The sequence below is a fragment of the Pithys albifrons genome, chromosome 3 (assembly GCF_047495875.1).
Source record: "Pithys albifrons albifrons isolate INPA30051 chromosome 3, PitAlb_v1, whole genome shotgun sequence".
In the NCBI taxonomy this organism is placed as follows: Eukaryota; Metazoa; Chordata; class Aves; order Passeriformes; family Thamnophilidae; genus Pithys; species Pithys albifrons.
The window spans coordinates 31,594,117-31,618,202 of record NC_092460.1 but is presented as its reverse complement, the minus strand read 5'-3'; the positions used below and the strand labels follow the sequence as shown (position 1 = coordinate 31,618,202).

Here is a 24,086-nt window from a genome sequence, read left to right as displayed (position 1 = left end):
GGCCCCAAGAGCACCCTGCTGGCTCATGGACAGCTGATTGCCCACCAGCATCCCCAAGTCCTTCTCTGCAGAGCTGCTTTTCAGCAGGTCCCTTCCCACACCTTATCTCTGCTGAACATGACTATGCCCCTGTCCCCCTTTAAATCTAGTTTGCAGCTCTCTCAGTGAGCCCTGCTAAGTCCTGAGCTGATATCCCTTTTCCCCTTTAAGACACGTGGACCCCATTTGTTGTCGTTGTTGTATAAACTGACCCACGACCAAAAACCACAAAGCTCTGCTGTTTATACCAGTCTCGAAGCCAGGTGTTCATCTGCATGATCTTCCTGCTTCTTGCCCCATCATGCCCTGCAACTGCAGGACAGAAGAGAACACAGCTTGTGCTCCAGACCCCTTGTTCCAAGGCCCTGAGGTCTCTCTTAACTGCCCTTAACCTTTTTGGTAGGACTTCATTGCCGCTTACTTGGAAAACCAGCAATGGGTAACAATCAGTGGGGCTGTACCCGGCTGGGAAGGTTCTTTGTGATGTCCCTTCCCTGGGCCCCAGGGGGTTGGATCTGGTCAGCAAAAAGCACAGTATCCCCTACAGAAAATTCTGAGGACAAATTAAAGAGGTTGAGCACTTCTATCACTTAACTTCAAGTAGAATAACCTCCTATTAATACCTGGCAGGAGATAGGAGAAAAGGCTAATGGAAGAAGAGGTTGAGCCTGAAAAAGAAGAGGCTTTTTTTAAACTACTTGATAGGAGGAAATAGGGAAGTTGAAGCCACACTCTTCCTGGAGGGGATAGGACAAAAGATGACAGTTGCAATTTGGAACACGGAAAATTCTGATTAGAGATCAGGAAAATTCTTTTCATAATGAGGTGGATCAAACACCAGAACAGGCTGCCAAGAGACTGCAGCATCCCCATCCTTGCAGGTACTGAAAATGTGACTGAATAAGGCCTTGAGCAATGGGCTCTAGCTAGTGATGTTCTCAGCAGGTGGCTGGACACAGAGGTCCACTCCAACCTAAAATATGCCGCAGTCCCCATTATTTCAGATTTTCATCTTCAGGAAATTTTATAGCTATGAGAGTTAGAATTTTCAAATGAAGAGGGAGGTTAGTTCCAAATTTCCTCCTGCTTGCCAATATGATTTAGTTGCTTTGCCCCATTGCAGCCCTTTGAACACTTTAACCCAGAACAATCTCTGCAGCATCCTGATGATAACAATCCTATAGGATCAGTTCACCTGAAAGGACATTTTCTATGCTCTCCATTTAATTCAACCTGACCTTCCACTGCTGCTGCTGTTAATTTAACAGCGTATGCTTCTGATATACAAGTCTTGGCAAGAAAACACCAAAATCAGTGTTGTGATTTCACCACAGGAACTGATTTATACATGTATCACCAGAGGCAGGCAAAAATCAAGAGACAAAAGAAAAGCAGTTTATCTCCTGATGGATACCATGAAGAATTATTTTACAACATTTATATTCCAAGCAGTGTTGCAAATAAAATATATAATATTATAATACTTTTATAGTTTTTTAATGTCATCACATGGAAATAAAAAGCTTCTGTTTAGGACTGGAATACCAACAACAAACTTTTAACTGGAAATTTTAAAAATAACTGCGAATACATGAATTAAGTATCTCTCTTATTGCTCCTCTGCAGAAAAAAAAAAGTTCAAAAGGATGGAAATTTCTAGAGCAAATGGCTGTTGCAATGATTTAAAAACAAACCATTTACTTTACTGTGGGGAACCACTCCAACATCCTGCAGTCCTGAACTGCTTTGTCATGGCACTATTATACAATCCTCGCCCACCTCATGAGGTTATGGCTCAGATCCTGGGGCAAACATTTCTACATCATTCTGAAAAGTATGTACAACAAAATGGTTTAACCACTGTGTCCTGTGAGAAAGTAAATGAGCAGTGCAGAAAAATCGGTTGTGTCAGGAGTGCTTTTGTCTAAAACCTCCAGAGCTGTAAGCAGAACTAGTAATGATAAGAACAGAATGTCAGATTCACATTTTCCTTACAAAACATCATGTGCCATCACAGGTACCTTCTTCGTGCATGTGCAGGAAAAAGGCTGGAATGAAAAACACTGGAGAAAAATCCACAACTCAAAATAGGTTTCCTGATTTCTGTCAAAGTTTCTTTTTTTTTTTTTTGGACAGATTTCATAACCTTATTCCTGGCCTTCCAATTACACCCTTCTCAAAAACTCTACAACTTGTCAAAGCCCTTAACAATGCTCCTCTTTTCATCCCAATAATCACCGTGCAAAAGAACAGTCCCAAACCCTTCAGACTAATGCTGGTTCTCAAAATAACTGCAGAGCCACTGCACACTCTCAAGCTCCTTCCTGAAAGCCAGGAATGACTGTGGAGAACCTGCCACGGGAGGTCTGCAGATCAGAGTGTATGAACTGCAGGTTTAAAGCATAACTTTGCAAGGGTTCTGTGCCGAAAAACCCCAACCTCCCCCAGTTATATATCAGACTATACTCCAAAACTACCAGGTTTTGCCCACGCCTCCCTTTCCACCCTCCAGAATTTCTGAAATTATCCTTCTGCCTCTCTAATACACTTATTTTTAATGCCTTTCTTGCTTCTTGTGATTATCCAAGTCTGTCCTCTTCCCTATCCCTTGCTACAGTGGCAATTATACAAAAAAGTAGCAGGAGAAAATGAGAGATAAACTTGTTTTAATTATGAATGTGAATGATCAGCATCAGGACTTCTTTCAAATGTGCTCTCTTTGGTTGTTTCATGGTCCTGCAGTGATTTCACTGTATTTTCATCACTTTTTCCCTGGGTACCATATAGTTTACTTCTGCCTGTATTCTATAACCACTAAATGTTTGGGTGAACAAGGAAACTACCACAGAGTAGGCAGTTTCTAACATAACTAACACCTGAAAACTTTCATTGCAAGTTGCACATATACACTGTTTTAGCTGCCTGAAATGTGAATTTTTGAAGAAACACTAAGTTCCCTATTCATGGATGTACTACTTCAAAGCACACTCTCACCTGTAGGTTCTTAAGACTAAGTTATTTTATGTTCACTGCAGGCTATCCTCGTGGCTTGTTTGTGCACCTCAATCCCAAAGATTAATAGATTTTATCGTATTAAATTATTACATGAGAAAAACCAGAACTGATGCTGATCCACAAAGTGTAGGGGAGAGTCAGAGACATATTCTGGAATGTAGCTGGTAAAGCCCAGAGCGGTGCTGTCCAGGTCTGACAAACTCTTTATTGTGGAATTCCACATATAAATTTGAAACCCACAGCTTTAACTACAGACATTGTTTATAATATATTTTACAGAATGTTTTTATTTGAAAGCTTGCACGAAGTTGTATGTTATAATGAGAGTACATACCTTCCTTAAGCATTTCTGCAGGACAGCGAGTGTTCTGGTAACCATTACCCTGGCAAGGTTTTGAAACCAAGTTTTATCCACAGGAATCACACATTTCTGTATCTCTAGACAAGCTTCCTAATTAACAGCAGATATTAGCTCATAAGCTGCACATTCTCTCTGTTAATTTAGTCTGCTTCACACACTCCTTGCACTGACTTACTCAGTTTGCATCAAGTCGGTTCCTCCACCATGAAACATAGCACAAACCATGACATCAGTGGCTACTTTCTCAATTTCTGTACAATATTTGCGTGGGATAATTTCTGGTTTTGCTAACCAGTCTAAACAAGCTTTATTAATCCTTTAATGTAGAGTTTAAAAAGCCCCACATTAAGTAAATATTAATATAATGACTGTACTTGTGACAAATGGGTATGTGGTGGAGGCAGAGTGTCAGCAAGTTAAAGAAGTCATCCCATTTCAGTCTGAGCTGAATGTTTCACTGGAAGCACACACATACAGAAGCTACAGTTTAGAAACACTTTTACCATTAATAACATAGAAATATAATAAGGAAATTCAGGTAATTTTTCTTCCTAAGTGTGTGCCAAATTCAGTATCTCTGAAAATTAGGTACTTGAGAAGACTTTCAGATAGTTCTTTCGTGTTTATTAAAAACCCTGTAAAACCTCTGTAAATGTTCATCCAGCTCCCTGCTGGAACCCACCCATCAGAAACACAGAAAGAATAATCCCTCCTTGCCTGTTATCAGAATATGATGCCCTGCATAACCACCTTGAGTATATCTATACCTCCCTTGAATATACACCTACCTTCACTGTGTACCTACCTTGAGCATTGGGGCTCTGAAAATTTTTTCCAATATTTTACTCTATGTCCTATTTCCATTCATGATTTTTAATGATCTGGCAGACATTTTTCAAATTTGTAAAGAGATGGTACATGCTGAGGTGTCATTTTTGTTTGTAAGGTTTAAAAGACACATTGTTGGTTAGGTTTGGCTTTCATTTTGGCTGTGAAGGATTAGCAACTGAGATTTCTCTATTAGCAGCAAAGCAGCACAATGTTCAACTGCAGGGAAGTGAAAACCATTCCTGTTACTAGAGCACTGTATGTCCTGGAGCCCGTGTTTTTGTGAGCCCAACAAAGAACATGTGCAGCTCCTGGGGTTTGTCAAAGCCTGAAGGACTGAACAGATTCTACCTGAGATTGTGGCTTCTGCATTGGCTGTTGGCAATGTTACAACAGTACAGCATTATAAAGTGAAAGACTTAATCAGCTCAGCTAATTTCTGTGTTCAAGGATTTCATTTTTCTGTTCATCTCCCCATATGTGATAATTACCAAGAAACTGCATTCTGGAGAATTCACATTCAAAAAACCTTTGAACTAAAATAAAGGAGGCAGATCATCTAGATATGGCATTCTCTCTGAGATTTGACATATGTAGACATCTGTGGACAGGATTAAAAAATAAACTTTGAACTGAAATTTTCCCTGTACAGGAATGTGTCTCTTGGAACTTCCTTGGGAGATGAACAAATAAATAACTATGGAATTGCCCAGTGACAAAGCTTATTGAAATCTATTGACTCCTGCATAAAGAAAACCAAGAACAACAACAAAAAAGTCCAAATCAGATCAATGTTTGGGACTTTTTGTGTGTTCCACCATATGAACATCATAGTCTGTGTTTCTGTAGCTCTCCTTTACTCTCTTCAGAGATACCTCAAGCTGTGTTTAAGACTGACTGATCACTGGTAATAGAACTGCCTTCCTCAATTACTTGTTTCACGAGAACTGGAAACTGCCCAGTCACATGTTTCAAAGGAAACTAAAGAAAAATAAATACCTCTTCTCATGGTTAACTACTCAGGAGCAAACCAAGTACGTTAGTTCTTTGGCATCTTTCCACCGCTTGTAAGGTCTTAGGCAGAAATATATGTTTTCCTGTATCTCAGAGATGTCTGAGCAAGGGCTGGAGTCTGAGAACATTCACCACCATACTGTAAACCTAATTTATACTGAATGGATGGCCTATGCATCAAAAGCCCCTTTCAGGAAGGATCAACAGAACAAATGGTAACACATGACAACATTCTCAAAGAATCCTGGATCCCCACACAACAGACAACCCAAGAAATCATTTACTGAACTTGATCTGAAGACATAACAGCAAACAAAATGAGCCACTGTTTTAATTCTTTAGACAAAACAGGAGAACTGGTAGTATTCACATTCCAGTACTGAGTATATGAAATTCCATACTCTTGGTTTAAAGTAAGCAGGTAAGTATTTTTTGTGTTATGAGCCTGCCCTGTGGTGCAGTTTGTAGGGCAAGTCTTGGTTCCACACCAGGGCAGAGGAAGGCCTTACTGCAGAAGAGAATAAGATCAGTATCCTTTGCTGCCACATGCCCTGAAAACAGAAAAGACTAATTTATTTAAATTAGCTAACCAACAATTAGCTTTTTTGCTAAATTATGCTGCTACATCCAGTCTCAGTCTATTGTCCCATCTTAACTGCTTCTTTAATCAGTAAAGAACTAATTTCTTTTGCAGACAGCATGGCTACCCTTGAAGAGCATATGAGTCGACTTTATTACCCATTTTATCCTGGCTAATGAAATCTGCATGCTTTGGATTTGTATTCTCCATCTTCTAACCATGGCCTTCAACCCTGCAATAATCTCTTTCTCCGGCCTGCCTCCCCCATGGAGTCTCCAGGCAAGAGTCAGCTGGGACCAGTGTGAAAGTGTGTATGTTCTGAATGGGCTGCCATATGTGTATGTTACAGCCAAACAAAACAGATCACAGCTCAATTCTTCTTGCCTTTCCCTGTGTGGGAGCAGCACTTTGGGCTTTTTTTCACCTCTACCCAGCTGTGGATGTTAATTAAGTTCCTATAAATTACAAAAATCTTTGAGACTTCTTTCCCTCTGTCAAATTTGGTTGAAAATGGTCAATAAATTGAAAAGTTACAGGATGGGAACTGAGCAAATGGATAGTGCTGTCATTTAAACTCTTCTTTGGAGGAGTCCAAACTAGCAGGTTTTGTTTGAGTTGTAAGAGTTTGGATGCAGACTCAGGATATCCTTGCCTTAAATGCTGCAGAAAAGTGGAGTTTTCTGATAGTGTGGTATGTGCCTTTCTTTAGGATTCTGGGAGGCTGAACTGCTACAAATTCTCAAGTGAACAGGAGCAAACCTCTCATGTTTAGTTCATGTGTCTGCTGAATGTCTAATATATACAGTTTACTGTCTCTTTAACCTACTTTGATACGTACCACCAATGACAACTCCCTTGAAGACAAAAGTGAAATGCTACTTCAATAATAACACAAAAGGAAATACAGTCTGTCATGGTCCTCATTACCCAAACTGTTGAAAACTCCTGATGCCACTTCCCCCCTTTCTCATTTTTCCCTTCTCACAGTGTGTTTATGGATCCAAACTAAAATTTTCATCTTATATTTTATCAAACAATGGAAAGCAAAGACAAAAACACAGCAAGAAAAACAGGCTGAAATGTACTTTGGAGCATAAACTCTTCCTAAAGACTTTGACAGGTTGGTGACATGTGTTTTACAAAGCAAAATGTAAAAGACATCTCAGGTTATGCTAAGGTTGGAAATGCATTCCAACATATTAATGATCCTGTGATTACATTAAACTGCAATTAAGGCACCAACATTAAGTTCTGCAGATAAGGTTTGTCTTACAAAATCTGTACAAAAATGTGAAGGCAAACCCCTTAAATTACCTACATCATATCCTACAGAACAGGAAAATATTTGTATCAAAAACAGAACAAGCTTTGTTTGACATCATTGATGGCACTCCTGCTTTGTTATGACTATTTACTTGAAATTTCTCCTTCCCTTTTCGCTTCAGCTTCACTCCACACCCTGCTCATCTTACCCTCAACTACTTTACTCTGTCCCCCTTTCCTTTGTTATTCTATTTGATTCTCCTTTCCAAAATAAATCCACTTGCATTTGCTTCACAAAGCTGCCTGTGTAACACAACCACTTCAGTCACTCTGCCTTTGTCTTAGCCTTTCTCCTAGTCTGAAACAAGAAAACTTCTCAGTCCAGTGAAAACTGACTGGCAAAATCTCATTTAGGAATTTACATACAAGATGCCTCCTACTGTAAAATCTTAAAACCTTGTTGTGATTCCCTGGTTCAACAAAACCATTTGTAGGCCATCTGCTCATGTGTATCTACATACACCTCTCCCAGCTGATGTGATTTGGAAGTTTTCCACTCTTTGTCTATTGTGACTGTGTCTTTACAATAAATATACTAAAAGCATTCCTTTAGCCAGCAACTTTTATTTTTGGAGGGCATATGCCAGTGTTTTGACCACAGCTCTTTTATTGTTACATACTTTTATTGTTATATGACTAACCACTTCAAGTGCATTTGCCTGCAGCTTCAAAAGTTGTTAATAGCAAAACCTCCTCCCCTCTATACATGCTGTTCTTGGCAGAAAAAGCATTTATGTACAGATACAAATTCCTAGATGCTAAAGTGATGTGAGCTGCTCAGTATCATCTCAACACAGACTGTCTGTAACTACCCAGAACCCAGCTCTGGGTGTATACATGAATGTGTCTGTGTCTATATGATATAAACAGTGTTGATAGCAACTGTTTAAAAAAACATACAATGAAACCTCAAGACTATTTAGGCTTGATCTGAAAATAATTTTAAAAGCTGTTGCATATAAAAGAAAAAGAAACGCAGTATTATTCTTTTTGTGCCTTTCTTTCATCTTTTAATCTAGGCAAAATCCTGCATGGCAACTGCTGGGGGAAGAGTTGAAAGGGCATTTCCTTTGACAACCAACAGAGCTTTGCTACCCCAAACTAAATTAAAGTTGAGAATTTTTGCTGTATGGCCAATTACTCGGCTTGACATGCACCTAGAGGAGCCCTGCCTCGCAATATCCCTCCAAACACACAGCCATGACATTCCTGTCTGTCCGCACCATGCGTGCGTGTGGTCTGCAGACACACAGGATTCCTGTCCATCCTCACTGTCCCCGTGCTGGGCCCACAGAGGCAGGATCCCTCCCCAGCACACAGCAGCACATGTGCACTGCAGAGCTGGACAGATGACTCATCCATTTGTCCTGCTCTTGCACGCACTACACAAGCAAGGAGGACCACAATAAAACAACACTTCTCTTTTCTCTTCTGTTCTTCCAGCAGAGGTGAATTTTTCCTGTTAAATCTGCATCAAAGCTTAGATACTAAGCTGGAAAGACTGAAAAAAACATTTATTTTTTTCTACTGTATTCGTTCCAAACTTACTCTTACTAAGGAAAGAAATTCTCATCCTTTCTACAAAATCCATGGCACTCAATGTGTAGAGTTGTGCCAGCTTGGCCAGATGAATTTCTCTATGGTGTCTGCATTCCAGACAGTATTCCCATTTCTCCTGCTCTATTCCTAATCTGTTGTCTTTCTGGGACTTACATTATATGATGACATTACATATGAATAGAGGCCCACCCAATGGGCACTGTAAAGCTTAGAAAAAAAATTTCACAAAACTCTGTCTCTGCTACAGAAACACTAAATTTTTTGCGAAGGCACTTGAAAGGTGCACAAAATGAAGACCTGTGTGTATAGATAAATATATTTCCCCTGGAAAAAAAAAAAGAAAAAAAAGAGAAAAAACCTAAAATGAGAAGATACAGCCCTTATTACTTCCACAGAGCAAATAAACCCATGCAGGCTTCAGTTTTAAACAACTTATGTATGTGTGTGTTCTTAAGGATCACTATATTGCTTTTATTATTTTTTCAACACCATTAATGTCAGCAGTTGGCAGAGGTTGGGGTTTTTAGCCATAATAAAGGAGGCAAAGCCAAGATTACATCTACTGGTGTTTAGGAGATGGAGGGCACCCTGGCTTGGTCTCAGAAATTATGGTTATATTTCATATTAAGATGAAAAAAGTGAGAAGAGTAATTTCTTAAACTATTAAAAGGATTAAGGAATGATACAACAGTGAAATTGAATGTTTAAAGAAGTTAAACAACCCTCCCCTAATAAAAATCCACTGTAAAAAAAGAAGTACAGAGGTTGTTCAGACTCTGAGAAGAACTTGTCTGGAGTCAGCTGCGAGAGCTCCATTTATTTTTTGTTTACTCAACTACAGGAAATATTTGTATTCACACTAAGACAGACAGGCATTGGTGGTAAACTTAAAGAAAGAGAACAAAAGACTAGGTTCTGTGACTGTAAAGTTGTACTCAAACAAAGAGAACAAAACCTCTCATAAAATGGCTACCCCTTAACCAAGGCTGTATTCAACATAAAAGACCATCATTCCCCCCAGGCATCAGTACTGTGATCACAGTTTAACATATTCTTGGAGACTAAAGCTTTACAGAAGTCGAGAGACTGTTATTCACTTACAGTATTGACAACCTAAACGTGTGTAACGGGTTATTGCAAAGGTAAATTACTCGTATTTGAAACAGAGCCTACCTGATCAGCAAATTGATCTTACATCCATACAATAAATGTTTGATTATGCCAAGTAAAATCAGACAGTAATCTTTTGATAGCTGAGTTTGAGACTTACTTTGTCTTCAAGCACAATCTTGTACTAATCCCTAAAAGCGCACATGGAAACCATTCCTTTATTTTGTGTTCAATGCAGGTCTGCTCAGAGACAGTCAAACACAACTGCCTGAAAGATGATCTGCCAAAATCATTAACTCCTATTTGACAGCACCATCTCATTCAAGGGAGGGGCTGGAAGCAGAGTCTCCATCAGTATCAGCTTTCTCCTCTTGTACCTTCCAGAGCTGGCAGTTGTTACCAGACTGCTCATGGCTTCCCAGCTGAGCAGCCAGCAGAAACACCTCCATCCCCTCCCTACATTCACAAATGGCATGTGGCAAAACCATCACCTCTAGGCAAAAGCTGCACAACCTTTCTTTGGTTGTGAATACCTTTTTTATCTCAGAAAAGGACTGCAGAAATGAGCATGTACTTATTAAGGAGTAAAATGCGCCATTGGTTCAGCACCAAAACATGAATAGTAATTTTTTAAAGATTTGGACTCTTCAGAACATAACACCATGAATTTAACAGAACTGAGGGAATATTCAGCCACCAGCACCTACCCATTTGCAGAAGCTAATGCAAGTAACTGATGCTTAATTTCACAGATCTATGTCTCCTTTTGATGAATCTGCTACACTTCCCCAGCAATTTCTACATCTTCCAAATTAGTGAAGGGTTATTTTCAAGAAACTAGTCCTAACTGACAGCACAGATTTCCAACTGCAAGATGAAACTTCTATTTTCCCCTGCATTACATATTCATTATCATGAGATATGGTGTACTGGACTAGGCTCAGACTGTTTCAAATAGGGAAATGATTTTCAGAATTTAAGGAGCTTAATAGAGTGGATAAGAAAAATATCTGTAGACTGAGAGGTATTTCAGTGCATAAGCTCAGAAATACCTGAGATCACTGTTCATCAACAGTTCACTGTTTACTGAAGCTGAAACTCAATCCATACAGTTGAGACTTAATTTTTTCCATTATCAATTTTTAAGATGGTGGGGATTAAAATTCTCTTTTGCAGACTATGCATTTTTCCCTTCTCAAGCAAAAAAGCATTGATTTATTATGTTACTCCCAAAATAACACAGTCAAATGGCAAATATGCAATACATTCTATCTTATAGATCATTAATTTTCATTACATATTTCTAGGTGCACAATTCTTTCCATCATTCCCCCTTGAAGTAAAGAACACATTACTAACACATTAAGTCATACAACTGTTGATCTGTAATCTACTTGAAACCTTCTACATATTTAGTTTATGAACCCAATCAGTCACCTCATATCTCTGACCTCACCTTCTCCTTTACACATTTTTGGAACACACCTTGAATCATCTATCACCTCACCAGTTGCGGATCTTACACAAATTAAAACCAATTCTAAATCTGGCAAAATGCCCTTCAGCTTTCTGCCACTGCCCTTCTACTGGCTATCAATACGTGAATTGTTTCTTATGAGACATATTTTTAACAGGTTCGTTAGGCTTTTCATCCAAAGATGAGTAATCAGGAATAAAGTCCTACTTTATAGCTTTAGCATGAAGCTGTTCAGTCTGTTGTGTGTTCCCTGGAGAATAATATCAATAAATGTAGGAAGAGATGAGCATAGTGCACCAAGCTGGCACATTCTGAATGGAGATTAGGTGAAAAGACACGTGTGTCTTCTGGACAACTGTCAGTGTCAGGTATAACAAATGAACAGGAATAATTTAGAATGGAAAAACCTGCATCCATCCAATCAGTGAAACACCAGTAAGGATGGTTACACATCCATCTTGTAAAATCACAGTATTTTTACCAAGTTCAAACAAGGAATTCAAAACATTCCTGTATCTGAAATTTTGGTGTGAAATTGCTGTTTCTTCACAAAAAAGATATTCATAAGTTTATCTCAACAAGATTTTTCACATGTTTAAGTGGAATCCTCCCTGTCACAAATACTTCAGAGTTCCCCAAACAATGGGCCTAAATTACAAGATTTAAATGTGACCATAAAATCACTGTATTTTCTGGTCATCCTTCAGACATCATCAATTCAAATACCAAGAGAGTGATGCCAAACCAACCCAGCCACAAGGAGCAATGGTCAGAAAGTCTCAAATATTTTACTCCTGAGGCATATCCTGCCAATGAACAACAAACAGGGAGCAGTCATGTGTGGGTCCTTCCCAGCCGCCCCACAAACCATAGAAATTAAGTAAAGGAAGATGTACCCATAATTGTATTCCTTGAATGAACAACTATTGGCAATCCTGAGCTGTTCAGACCGCTCTTTCCGAGCTTCTGCTCTATCTCATGACTCATCAGCTAACACAGAGACTGCCAGAAATTCAGGAAGGGTAACTGTTCTCAACATAAACTTTGTGGCAAAGAAGAAATAATTAATGACACGGATACTCTGTTGGATGTATGTCTTACAAAGATGTGCACTAATATATTCACCCTATTTAACTGCAAAACACTGTGCATCAGATCAGTGGTTTGTGTCATGGTAACTTCAAAAAACCACCATATGGTACAATTGTGACATGAAATGACAGTGACTATTTTTACATTGCACTAATTTCCAGAAACACTACTCACAGACAAAGGAATTACTATTTTTTGGGCCCCAAATTACATCTCCTAGTTCAGTCTTCTGAAGAAACCCAAGCTTACCGAGTATTCTTAACTCTTTAATACTGCTCACAAGCCTGGTTCTCCCAGTGGAGGTTTAACAACCTGATCCGATATCCAAATCCATCAAGTTGGTCACTTACAAAACTGGGATATAGGGTCTCTCAACTGCTCAGCTAGACTTGTCCAGCAATCCTGATTTTCTACTCAGACATAATGTTGTTTAAATTACTTACTGCAGGAGTTCATAGGCCTTGAATGAGAGCTGCTGGATATGTGGAACTAGATGCTGTTGAAAATTATCCAATTAATCTCCCAGGCACTCAGCAATAGGACAAGGGGGCACGGGCTTAAGCTCTGCCAGGGGAAATTGAAGTTGGAGATCAGGAAGAAATTCTTTCCAGAGAGAGTAATCAGGCATTGGAATGGGCTGCCCAGAGAGGTGGTGGATTCCCCATCCCTGGAGGTTTTTAAACTGAGATTGGCCGTGGCACTGAGTGCCGTGATCTGGTAAAGGGACTGGAGTTGGACCAAGGGTTGGACTTGATGATCTCAGAGGTCTTTTCCAGCCCAATCGATTCTATAATTCTATGATTTGTGCAAACTTCAAGTCAACTAAAAAGCAACAAAACTGCAATATGAAAATCTTAATATATTCAATAAAAGGAGGACTATTTCTAATAGAATGAAATAGGTTTTTGAAATCTGAGGACAAATTTGGGATTAGTCCATAGAGTGTTTCTTAAAATGTTACAAATGTCTAGAAGGAAAGGGTAACAGAAGCTGTTGTCATCTGAGTTCCACAATACTTTCATAAATCTTAAAGCCCACTCTCTCAGGGAGGCAAAACACCTTCCCCTTCAAGCAAACCTAGAGAGATGCCATTGCAATACCCTAAAAAGAAGAGGCTGAGAAATGAGTGAAGGCACAAAAAGCGCTGCCATGGCTGTTCACAGCAGGGCCAAGGGGCAGCTCCCTTCTCTGGCACCCTGAGGCAGCGACAGAAGGAGCTCACCTGAACAGACATTACTACTTAGTCACACAAGAGGCAAAGGGTAAAGGTAAAAGGAGGAGGGAGAGGGGAATGAGAGTGTAAGTAATACCATGGGAAGACAAAATGCTGCCCCCAAAAAGACTGCTGACACTGCACTGAGTGCTGTTACTGTGCTAATAGATGATTAAACATGATGGGAAAAAAGTCTGGAACACATGGCAGGGAGAAGGTGCTTTCTTTTAATCTGCAAGGACTTCCTGTGCTGTGCTTCAGGAAGTGATGCTCAAGGGCATGACAAAGCCTTGCCTTCTTGTGCCTGCTCGGCTGCTCTTGGGGTGCTGGGGCTGCTCCTGGCAGAAACTTCCCCCTTGACAGAAACAATTACTGAGGAGCAAAGCCTGGCAAAACAAGCAACACTGTGATTGATAATCTGGGTGGATTACAGGCCTTTGACAAAATCCACGATGCTTAAATTTGACAGCTGGCAATGCTTGATGAAAGCCAATTAGTGGATATATATTCACTTCAGCCAGAAGTTTCTTCTGTTTCTAGTCCAACAGCTTCCTGAATAGGAAGTGTACAGAGTGATTTCCCCCACTTCTGCCTGCTCATATGTATGCCAGCTACACTGTTAGTACAGCTAAGAATATACTATAAAAATTACGTATTTTGGCATCTTTGTATATTAAAGCCAGTAACTGAAAAGCTGTAATTGACCCTCCAGATAGTGGTGGTAAAAGAACCTAAAAAAAAAGATGACTTCACACTGACTACAAACCATCCAGTGTACAAATGAGGCTGTGACTGCACTATTTATGTAACAAGTCCATTACAAGTGATAATAATTCATGAAATATTTCACTATTCCTTGAAAAGTTTCTAACAAACTGCATTAATCTGTTGCTGTTTCAAATAGATTACCCTGGCATTCAGAGAATACCACAATTCAAAGAGTACCTTCTGTTCTGACCAATACATGCAGAAACTTTTGATGTGATCCCTTAGAACTCATCTGCCTGTTTTTAACCTTCTTATCACACAGGTTTTCTTTCCCCACTTTTGCATCTACTTGCACTCTTGCCAGTGCAAGTATGTGGGCACTGTGGTGAAGAGATCAATAAACAAAAATGGATCCAAGTGCCCTGAATCTCATCACTCATTTCAAATAGTAACTTTCCTTCTCAGCTATGAAGAAGCCAACACCACCACCCTCAGACAATTTATATAGATCTTCCAAAACTTGCTAAGTTCCCTTCTGGTTTGAGAGAAACCTCCACTCATTGAACTTCAGAGGGGACTGCGGGGACTCTCAGAGAACAAAAGTGGTTCTGTCACAAAAGAAACAGCACCACATTTAGCAATTACCTGCAGTGATTGTATCCATGTCACCTGAAGAAGAAATTGCTAACAGGGTAATCACTCTAATCAGACATGGTTTCAAATCAGGGCAGCTAAGGCAAAGCAAACAGGGACTGCATGCTTCTCGTGATCTGTATTATTTCATCAGGCAGAGAGGTAATAAAAACTGTCAGAAGTGTGGTCATGCTGATCCAGCTCCATGGCAGTAAGAGGAAAAGGCTTGCCTGTCAGTCTCCTTTGACCTGTTTTACAGTCTCTTGTTATAAACAGAAATGACTCCAACCCGAGGAACTTCACTTTGGAAAAGTTCACAGCAGAGTGTCAGGTGTCAGTGTGCAGAGTTTCCAGGGAAGTGAGTAAAAGTGGAAAAATAGCATTTTTTGAGAGAGAAGGTATTCTGAAATCTAAAATTCTTTCCTTTTTCTCATGATCCCATGAACCACACTTACCTGGAAAAAAAAGTCTTTGAAGTACCCTGGATGCATAAAGAAAGTCAGTCAAAGTCTTATAGGGAAGAGGCAAAAAGCAACACAAAGAAAACAGCTTTGGACTCACATGGCTAGATGAAATATTTATTAAGTATTGTATAAATGCTAACTATTATTACTACTAGCCATGGCCAAATATTCCTCTCTATTTGTGGGAGCGGCAAATAACAGCCTCTCAAATTCATGCTGGCCTAGAGAGGAGGGAACAATCTTGATGAGGATATAGAAGTAGAAGCAAACAACAGGTATTAAAGATTCCACATAAAGACAAGCAAGCTGACCACATAACCCCTGCTCCCAATAGCAGGAGGTTTCTTATCTCCCTTCACTAAAATAAAAAGGAGGTATTTTCACTAAGTCTAGTGCAAGCAAACTGTAAGAGCATCTATGGCAAGAACATGAAAGGTAGCAAGTCCTTAATTTCCATAACAGATAGAAAAAAACATAATGAGCTTGAATTGCAGTAAGTAACATTACAGATCACATACCATGATAAAGACAGAGAAGCCATAGAAAAGACTTCCCAAGACTGAAGTCTCTTTCACTTACAGCCTTTAAGAAGAGAGCACAGGTGTAACTGAATAAATCAAATGGGTTACACAGAGCTCTATCCTGAGCTCATTACTATTCAGTATTCTTCACTAAGAGTTTTCAGGACAGAAGGAAATATATGTTTTGAAACACATGGAGAAAGCTGAAGCTGGCTGGTTCTGCGAGCATGCTGAAGTATAGGATGAAAACTCAACAAGTTCTCAAAAGACTGAGGAACTCACCCAAAAATAATTTTTATTTAGGAAAAGGGAGCATAATAAAAATGTACCCAATATTAATTAAGCCTGAAGTGACACCACGTAAAATGAAATTTTTGGAGATCCTGTCATCAATAACACTGAGCCAAGTTAGATCCTGGTAACTTTTGCTATTATTGAAGAACCCAGAATAATAATCATAGAATCACAGAATGGATTGGGTTGGAAAAGACCTCTGAGATCATCAAGTCCAACCCTTGGTCCAACTCCAGTCCCTTTACCAGATCACGGCACTCAGTGCCATGGCCAATCTCAGTTTAAAAACCTCCAGGGATGGGGAATCCACCACCTCTCTGGGCAGCCCATTCCAATGCCTGATTACTCTCTCTGGAAAGAATTTTTTTCTGATCTCCAACTTCAATTTTCCCTGGCAGAGCTTGAGCCCATGCCCCCTTGTCCTATTGCTGAGTGCCTGGGAGAAGAGACCAACCCCCACCTGGCTAGAACTTCCCTTCAGGTAGTTCTAGACAGTGCAGAGGTCACCTCTGAGCCTCCTCTTCTCCAGGCTGAACAACCCCAGCTCCCTCAGCCTCTCCCCATAGGGCTTGTGCTCCAGCCCCTCAATCTCTTTCCTGAACCGAGGGGCCCAGAACTGAACACAACACTCAAGGTGTGGCCTCCCCAATGCAGAGTACAGGGGAAGAGTCACTGCCCTGGGCCTGCTGGCCATGCTATTTTTGATACAGGACAAGATCCCATTGGCCTTCCTGGCCACCTGGGCACTCTGTTGGCTCATGTTGAGCTTCCTGTCAATTAGTAGACATTATATAATAGTACAAGTGAATATGGTGGTTTACAGACAATTAATCTGAATAATACTCAAAGCTCTCAGAAAACAGACACTAATACTGTTCAGAGCCTTCAAAAAATCTTAACGCTATTCCTTTGCATTATGGCATGACAATGCCTGGGGATGCTGGTCAAGCCAGGCCCCCGCTGTTCTAGACACTGTACAAACACAGACAATGACAGCCTTTGCTACAAACAGCTCTCAGCAGAAAACCCCAAGCGTTTAAGGCTCAAATCCCACAGACTGGAAAACCTCAGCCCATCCACTCAGATACGCCTCCCCTCTACCCCTCAAAGCCAGAGAGCGTTGCTTTGCTCTGCTGTGACAAATATATCCTGATCTTTACAACTCAGCCCAACAAGGAAAGGAATAAAAGGCAAACAGGCCACTTTCCAACAGATGAGCGGTGGATGTGGTGGCACAGAGCGGCCCAAGCTCCTTGGCCTCTCTCAGTTTCAGGGTGCCACACGTGGTGGGGGCACTCTGTGCACACCCCCCGAGCACAGCTGGCGCTCACCACGCCACATCTGGATCTGGTTAGACAACCTCCAGCTCTGCTCTCTTGCATCAGCCCCGGCCCCCACCGGTGCAGCAGCCTCCCAACCACTGCTTCTCCATGAGCTACCCACAGAGACAAAGTGCCATGGGAGGAGGTAAATTGGGACCACATTGTCTGGTGACCCTCGCCCTGCAGTCGGCACTGCCTTCCCAGTGATAGAGGAAATCCCTCACACAAGCTGACAACCAATATGAAACAGGCAGCTCCAGTTACTGCAATGCCTGGTCAATGCCGAGTGCCTCATTAGGAAATGGTCTCTATATTGAGGCGCATTCCTGCAATTCAGAGCCCAGAAATTCTAAATTAAAACAACATTGATGCCATATCCTCTTTCCAAAATGGCTCTCTTCATCCAAACTTTAATGCACATACTTAGAGAAATTATAGAACCAAAATGTCTCTGGCAGGACTCCTTCCCTCTCTTTCGTAGCAGTGCCCTTCCTGTGTGAGCAACCAGGAACGTGACAGTGTTGGGAAAGAGAGAGTTAGAGTGAGGAGTACTAGCAGGGTCCTTCAGAATCACTACACCCTTTCCTTGATGAATCAATCCATGTATCTTTGCCAATATTTTTAAATAAATGTAAACCACCTGAAATTATTGGAAGAAGTTTTTGTTTTGTGAGGGTGTTGTATCTTTTTACACTCTAAGAAAGGTCAGTCAACGGCAAGTCAGCCAATAGTACCCAGCACAAGCAATGAAAAGGCATAATCCAAATCCTATCCTACACTCTTGGATCCATTCAAACTCACTTGCAGCATAGTCAGAAAACTGCTTTCCTAAAGCACCATCTCTGTCAGAAGATCATCTTTCCAGTTTGCAGTGAGATTCAGCAATCAGACCTATGGCACCTACCACAGCACGCACAACTCTTCCCACAAACCACCCCTTCCGATATTGCTCAGCATTTCTGTTTGCATCCTACGTACATGGAAATGGGAATCTTTTAGTCAGCTGTGTCGGCCTGCCAACTGAAAGAGCTGCTTCCCCACCACAAAGTCTAAGCATCTCCTACAAATGGGATGGACTGAAACAGCAAATACTGGTCAGGAAGCTCAACAGCTCTGAAACAGAAATCTGCAAGGTCAGGCTTACAGCTTTGAATCTGAATGGCTGAATGAACTTTTTGGGTTCCAGAACTGCTTTTCAAAGTCTTCCAGAAAATCTTGGATAGTGGCATCATTTGCCTTCCCTGAACAGCTGTGTTCAATATGTGCAAGTCTGAAAGAATTTTCATTCACAATTTCTACTGCAAATTTAAGAATTACAGCTGAACTTTTAGGAAGTTCCTGAAATGTGATATGGTTCTGTGGAGCTGGCAAACACAGATGGACCCTTGTTCTCAAGATGCAGAACAGGGTCCATGTAGAGAAAGCTTAAATTGATGAAGCAGCACAGTTGTTTTGTTGGAAAATATGAGGCTGGTGACCTGTAGTAACTGAAGAGGTACAGAGAATATTTGCAAAATACATAGAAAAATGAGATTCAGTATGAGGATACTATAAAATCTCATCTCTGCTGACCCATCTCCTATTTCTAGAACTGTCAAAGTTGCTGTGATTTCAATCTATATAGAAAAAGTCCATACCAAAACTACTGGTACTGAAAAAATCAAATGGTATTTCAGATTCCCTGCAACTTACAGAGGTGGTGAGTATTATTGTCCTATTATAAGCAACTTTGAAGAGTTTTTTTGTCAATGTATTGAAAGCTGTACACAAAAAACAATAAAAATGACACAGTCTTAAAACATAGGATAGAATTTAGGGAGGATGTGTCAAATCTCTATTTCTCATGTATTTTTTAAATACAGTTTAGATTGTTTACATGTAAACATATATCCTGCCTTGAGGACTGTGGATATACTGGAGAATATCTGTGGTTTTATATTTATACTACATGTATAGCTTTTACTCATTCTACTCATAGCACAGATCTGTTGAGGAAATTACTTTCTGCTTTCTTCATGTTTTTTTTCTATAACACTACAGTCCTAAACAATCTTAAATAATTCCAAGTCTTTATAGCTGATGGCAGTTTTGGAACCAGAAACTTAAAAAGCATTTGGATACCCCAGTGATTTTGTTGAAAAAGTACTATTGCTCCAACACCAGACCAGAACTGGTCTCACTTCATACCATGAACAATTTCAAATTAATCTCCTTTGCAATTTTAGTTTATTTGAGAAATTAAGTATCCCACACTTATACTGAAAAGCACGTAGAATGAGTATCCCTAAGGGAAATGGCCATGTCTTTTTAGGAACAGCACAGTTAGACTTAACAGCACTGAAAGATAATGATATGAACTACAACAATGTTAAAAAAAATCTCTTAACTGAAACCTTAGACATTACAGAGAAGCACAACCATAATATGCTAATTAAATATACACAAATTTTCAGCAGAAACAAATTCACACAAAGTACTGCAGATTGTTCCACCTACTCACAAAGGATAATCAGAAGGAAACTGGGAAGGGCAAGGGGCATCAGAGCACCTGAATTTAAACTTAGGTCAACAAGAACTAAGAATAAGATTTTCATTTCTCTCGGAATAAGTGGTAACATATATTAAGGCCGCTACATCAACAGGCGATTACATGAAGAAAACAAGTACTTTACATTTCTGTGACCACTTCTGAATCTTGCTTCAGTAGGAGATCATCTGACTGACCGGTGAAAGTAATTACAACTCGTGCTCACAAGTAAATAATACAAGACTATAAACCATACTTGTTGCTCATTCTGAAACTGGCATAAAAAATCCCCAAACTGCTGTTCTTAAACTGTAAATAATTGTCCTCTTAAACAACATGGCCAGTAATCTACTTGTGTTTCCTAAAGAAGAAGCAGAGAAATCTCTTATCACAAAGCAGAGCTCTTTTTGTCTTACATTCTTTGACAGCAACAGAAATCATCTGGTTGACAGATGAAATGTAGCACGTAAAACTTTAGGAAGATAGAAATGGAGGTACTGAAGAAGTTGATCCTGGATTGGCAGGAGCATATGTGCTATTACAAGGAATCTGGCCAGGGAATAACTCAGAAAAACCCACCAGAAGTGCTGAAGTGAAAAATCTACACAGATTTTTTCAGATCCTAAATCTCTTATTGCCAGGGATGCCTTTTGCTTCCTCTATGTTTTATTGGCAATGTATTTTTCACTTTGCATTCAATACTCAAACAGAGTCTTACAAGCTTGAATAGAAACACACATTTTCTAAAAGTTACATCAACAACAGAAGAGAATAAGAGAAGTCTAATTACTTTTCTCTGAATCTGTGATTATTTGCACCTGTAGAGGATAATAACCAATGTTCTGTTCATTCAATATTTCCCGTATATTCTATCCCACATTTACTACTCAGGCAGTGACATGAAGTGACCCTAAACTTCCCTCAATGCTGAGTCTTCTTTCTCCATAATGTTTCACAGGCTTCATGACCATTAGATAGTTTGAAATTGTTACTTATGCACTTTCTATCCCAATATATGAGAGGATTATACATTATTAGTTCCACAAATCAAGATAATGATCCTATACTAGATTATGAACCAGTTTCTTTCCTAGCCCTCCTCTACCCACCTGCTGCTTGAGCTGTTGCACAAGACGGTCCTTCTCTCGTTTCAGTGCAGCTACTTCATCTTGGGTCTTCTTCTTGGAGGATGAAAGCTCCAGCAGAGCAATATTGGCATCTTTTTCACTAATGGCAGCAAGAAGGGCTTCTTGTCTGAAAGAAAACAACCCCAAAAAAACTACATTATTATCCTGCAAAATTCAGAGGAAGCCTCTACAAAGAGCTGAACATACTATAAGTGATGCACCAGTGTGTAGCTTTGAACAGCAGTAATAAATGTTTGCCACAGTTGTATGTCTCTTGTTGGAACAGAAGTCAAGACCCACCTAAACTACTGGGTTGATACAAAATTGGTGCCTACAGAATAAGAAAAACAGATAATAATATGTTCTTATTCTTCACTCAGCTTCTCAGTTTTTAATTGCTAATATTTACTATTACTTTGGCTGAACATTTTTATGTTCTAAACATTTTCAGAAGAGATAAGAGCATATACCCACAAATACTGGACTAATCACAAGACTTGTGTGTTAAATTACATTAGGTTATACTGCTTATTCATGCAGCTACTTTAGAAAGGTGGCATGTGACAATTTTACTGAAATCTCTCAAACAGTACAGTGTATTCCCAGAAGAAAATGGTGACACTTTTGTGCTACATAACATACGTTGAAATAGATGCTTTCAAGGATGCTTGAACTATTCTTTGACTTTTCTTGTGAATAAGCAATATATAAGAACATTCTGCAGCAAATACTATAACAACCAGAAAACCAACCTTGTCATAATCTTTCAAAAGAGAAAGAAAACTCTTACAAATAGAATTCAGAAATATATTACAGATACTGGGAAGAAAGGACACAAAGATAATTACCCTGACCATAAACCAGCAGTTGATAAACAAACTCAAAGGATTGCTCTGAGTTAGGGAAGACAACTATTCATGTCTTTTCACCTTAATTCTCACCTTTAGCTGGTGCAGACAAACGAGGATGTGCAACAGGACATAAAAAGAAAACTTTGGCCTTATTGCCCAATAGGAGTGGCTTGTCCCACCTCTCATGACCTTGCAAAGAAGGAATATAATGAAGTCCTAAGCATTAGTGGTGGTGGTGGTGTGACAGATGGCATCACGCAGAAGTGATGAGGAAAGACAAACTGAAAACTACAGATTTCCTATCTAACCAGCACCTAACAATTTAGTTGTAAATGCAGGTAAATTAGCAAAAATTCCAAATTTCCAATTAATAAAAATTTTTATCTGCTCTAGTTTATAAACAAAAGCATGTTAATATTGATATTTTCAGGGAAAGGTTTTTAAAAATAATAAAATGTGCTAAAACAATTCTGCTAATTATATCAATAGCAATTATTATACTAACAACATAGACTTCACACTTATGTATGTATGTATGGCCAGACTTCATGAATCAAGCTTTGGGAAGGGCTCTCCACACGTGGGTGAGCCCTTCCAGCCTGCACAGTGGATTTTTTAGGTGAGGCACAGCATGCACAGAACTGGCCCCACCATTTGAGTCCTGAGGTCCATCTGCCACGGCCGAGCGAGCTTGGACAGTGACAGGGAAGTCCTCGGGACTGTCACAGTACCCGGTAATAACCGGGGCTGACCCTGCTGAGCATCCGAGATCTGACGGGATGGGATGGCAGGGAGGCTTTAACTGCCGGGGGACGGTCCCCACTGAGACTCGAACTCAGGTCCTTGGGATTCGGAGTCCAGAGTGCTCTCCTTTACACCACGGGACCATCCCTACTTCACACTTAAAAGATGTAAGAAAAGCATTCTATTAGAATGGGACCAAGAAACAACTCCAAGGGCCACCCTGGTGACAGATTTGAGATGATGGCAGAGAAGCAGCTCAGGGCTGCAGCATTATAGCCCAGCTTGGCAGTGACCAGCCCAGCACTTCTGCCCACAGAGTCATGTGAAAGGGCTCCACAGCCCTGGAGCAGAAACCAGCAGGTTCCCAGGCTGTTTCTCTCTTCATACTTGTATGGGTTAGACACCACATTTACTAAGCTCCTGTCATTTTTTCACAGGTGAAATAAAGTACTACTACTGCTCTCATTTGAAAGGTGTGAAGCTCTGCTAAGACAATGGGTGAAAATTCACCCATTGTGACAATGACAGCTTACAGATGAGCAGTAGCTGGGAGGGAACAAAAACCTTTTCTCACACATTGCAGGTTTAGGCCAGAAGAGGGTGACCAGTGTAAGAGGCAGCTTCATTCTGATCCCAGTCACTGACTGAGCTCTTAGAAACATTTATGCAAGTGAAACCTTGAGATCTCTATCACTGCACAGCAGAAAAAGCTAGAGCATAAGAGTAACATTGCTAAAAGGTGATCTCTGCTCATCTCCTCAGTCGATATCAGGATCCCAACTGAAGCCACCGTATCAAAGAATGAGAAAGAATCATGTATTTCAAGAGGAAAAGGTGTATTTCAACAGAAAAAATTGTTCATCCTCTGACAGCAGAATGGACTTACACAATGGATTTTCTGTGGGTAGAATTTCTCTCTGGGTTCACACAGGTGTTTCTTGAACATGCTAAGAGAGTGAGCTTGCTTTAAATGAATTACAAGTGTATCAAAAACCTCACAGATCCAGTTTAGACAGTACTTGGACACTGTCTAGATTAGATCTAGAAAAACTAGCACCTAAATTATCCCTTGCCTTTCAAAATGTAGGATCACAAAGTGAAGCAAATGTCTTTAGATACTTTAGGATAATCGAAAGATATTCTAAATGCATTGATGCTATGAACAAATGCAAATATTCTGGTGACTTAATGGAGGCAAAGAGTAGAAGAAAGTAAAAGGTGCACATCAGATTCACAATTGTAATATCAAGATTGTAGGTGTGGGAACAATGGTTAATGGGTGT

General features: G+C 40.0%; 1 protein-coding gene across 9 annotated transcripts in view; it reads right to left on the bottom strand.

The window, feature by feature from the left end:
* The window catches only part of ERC1 (ELKS/RAB6-interacting/CAST family member 1), a 299,501-nt gene that overhangs the window by 38,536 nt on the left and 236,879 nt on the right, over positions 1–24,086 (bottom strand). For all 9 annotated transcript variants that reach the window (XM_071551243.1, XM_071551238.1, XM_071551240.1 and 6 more), the window contains one exon: positions 21,191–21,335. In XM_071551243.1, coding sequence (XP_071407344.1) covers positions 21,191–21,335 — 145 coding nt within the window. The remainder of the gene's footprint in view (positions 1–21,190; positions 21,336–24,086) is intronic.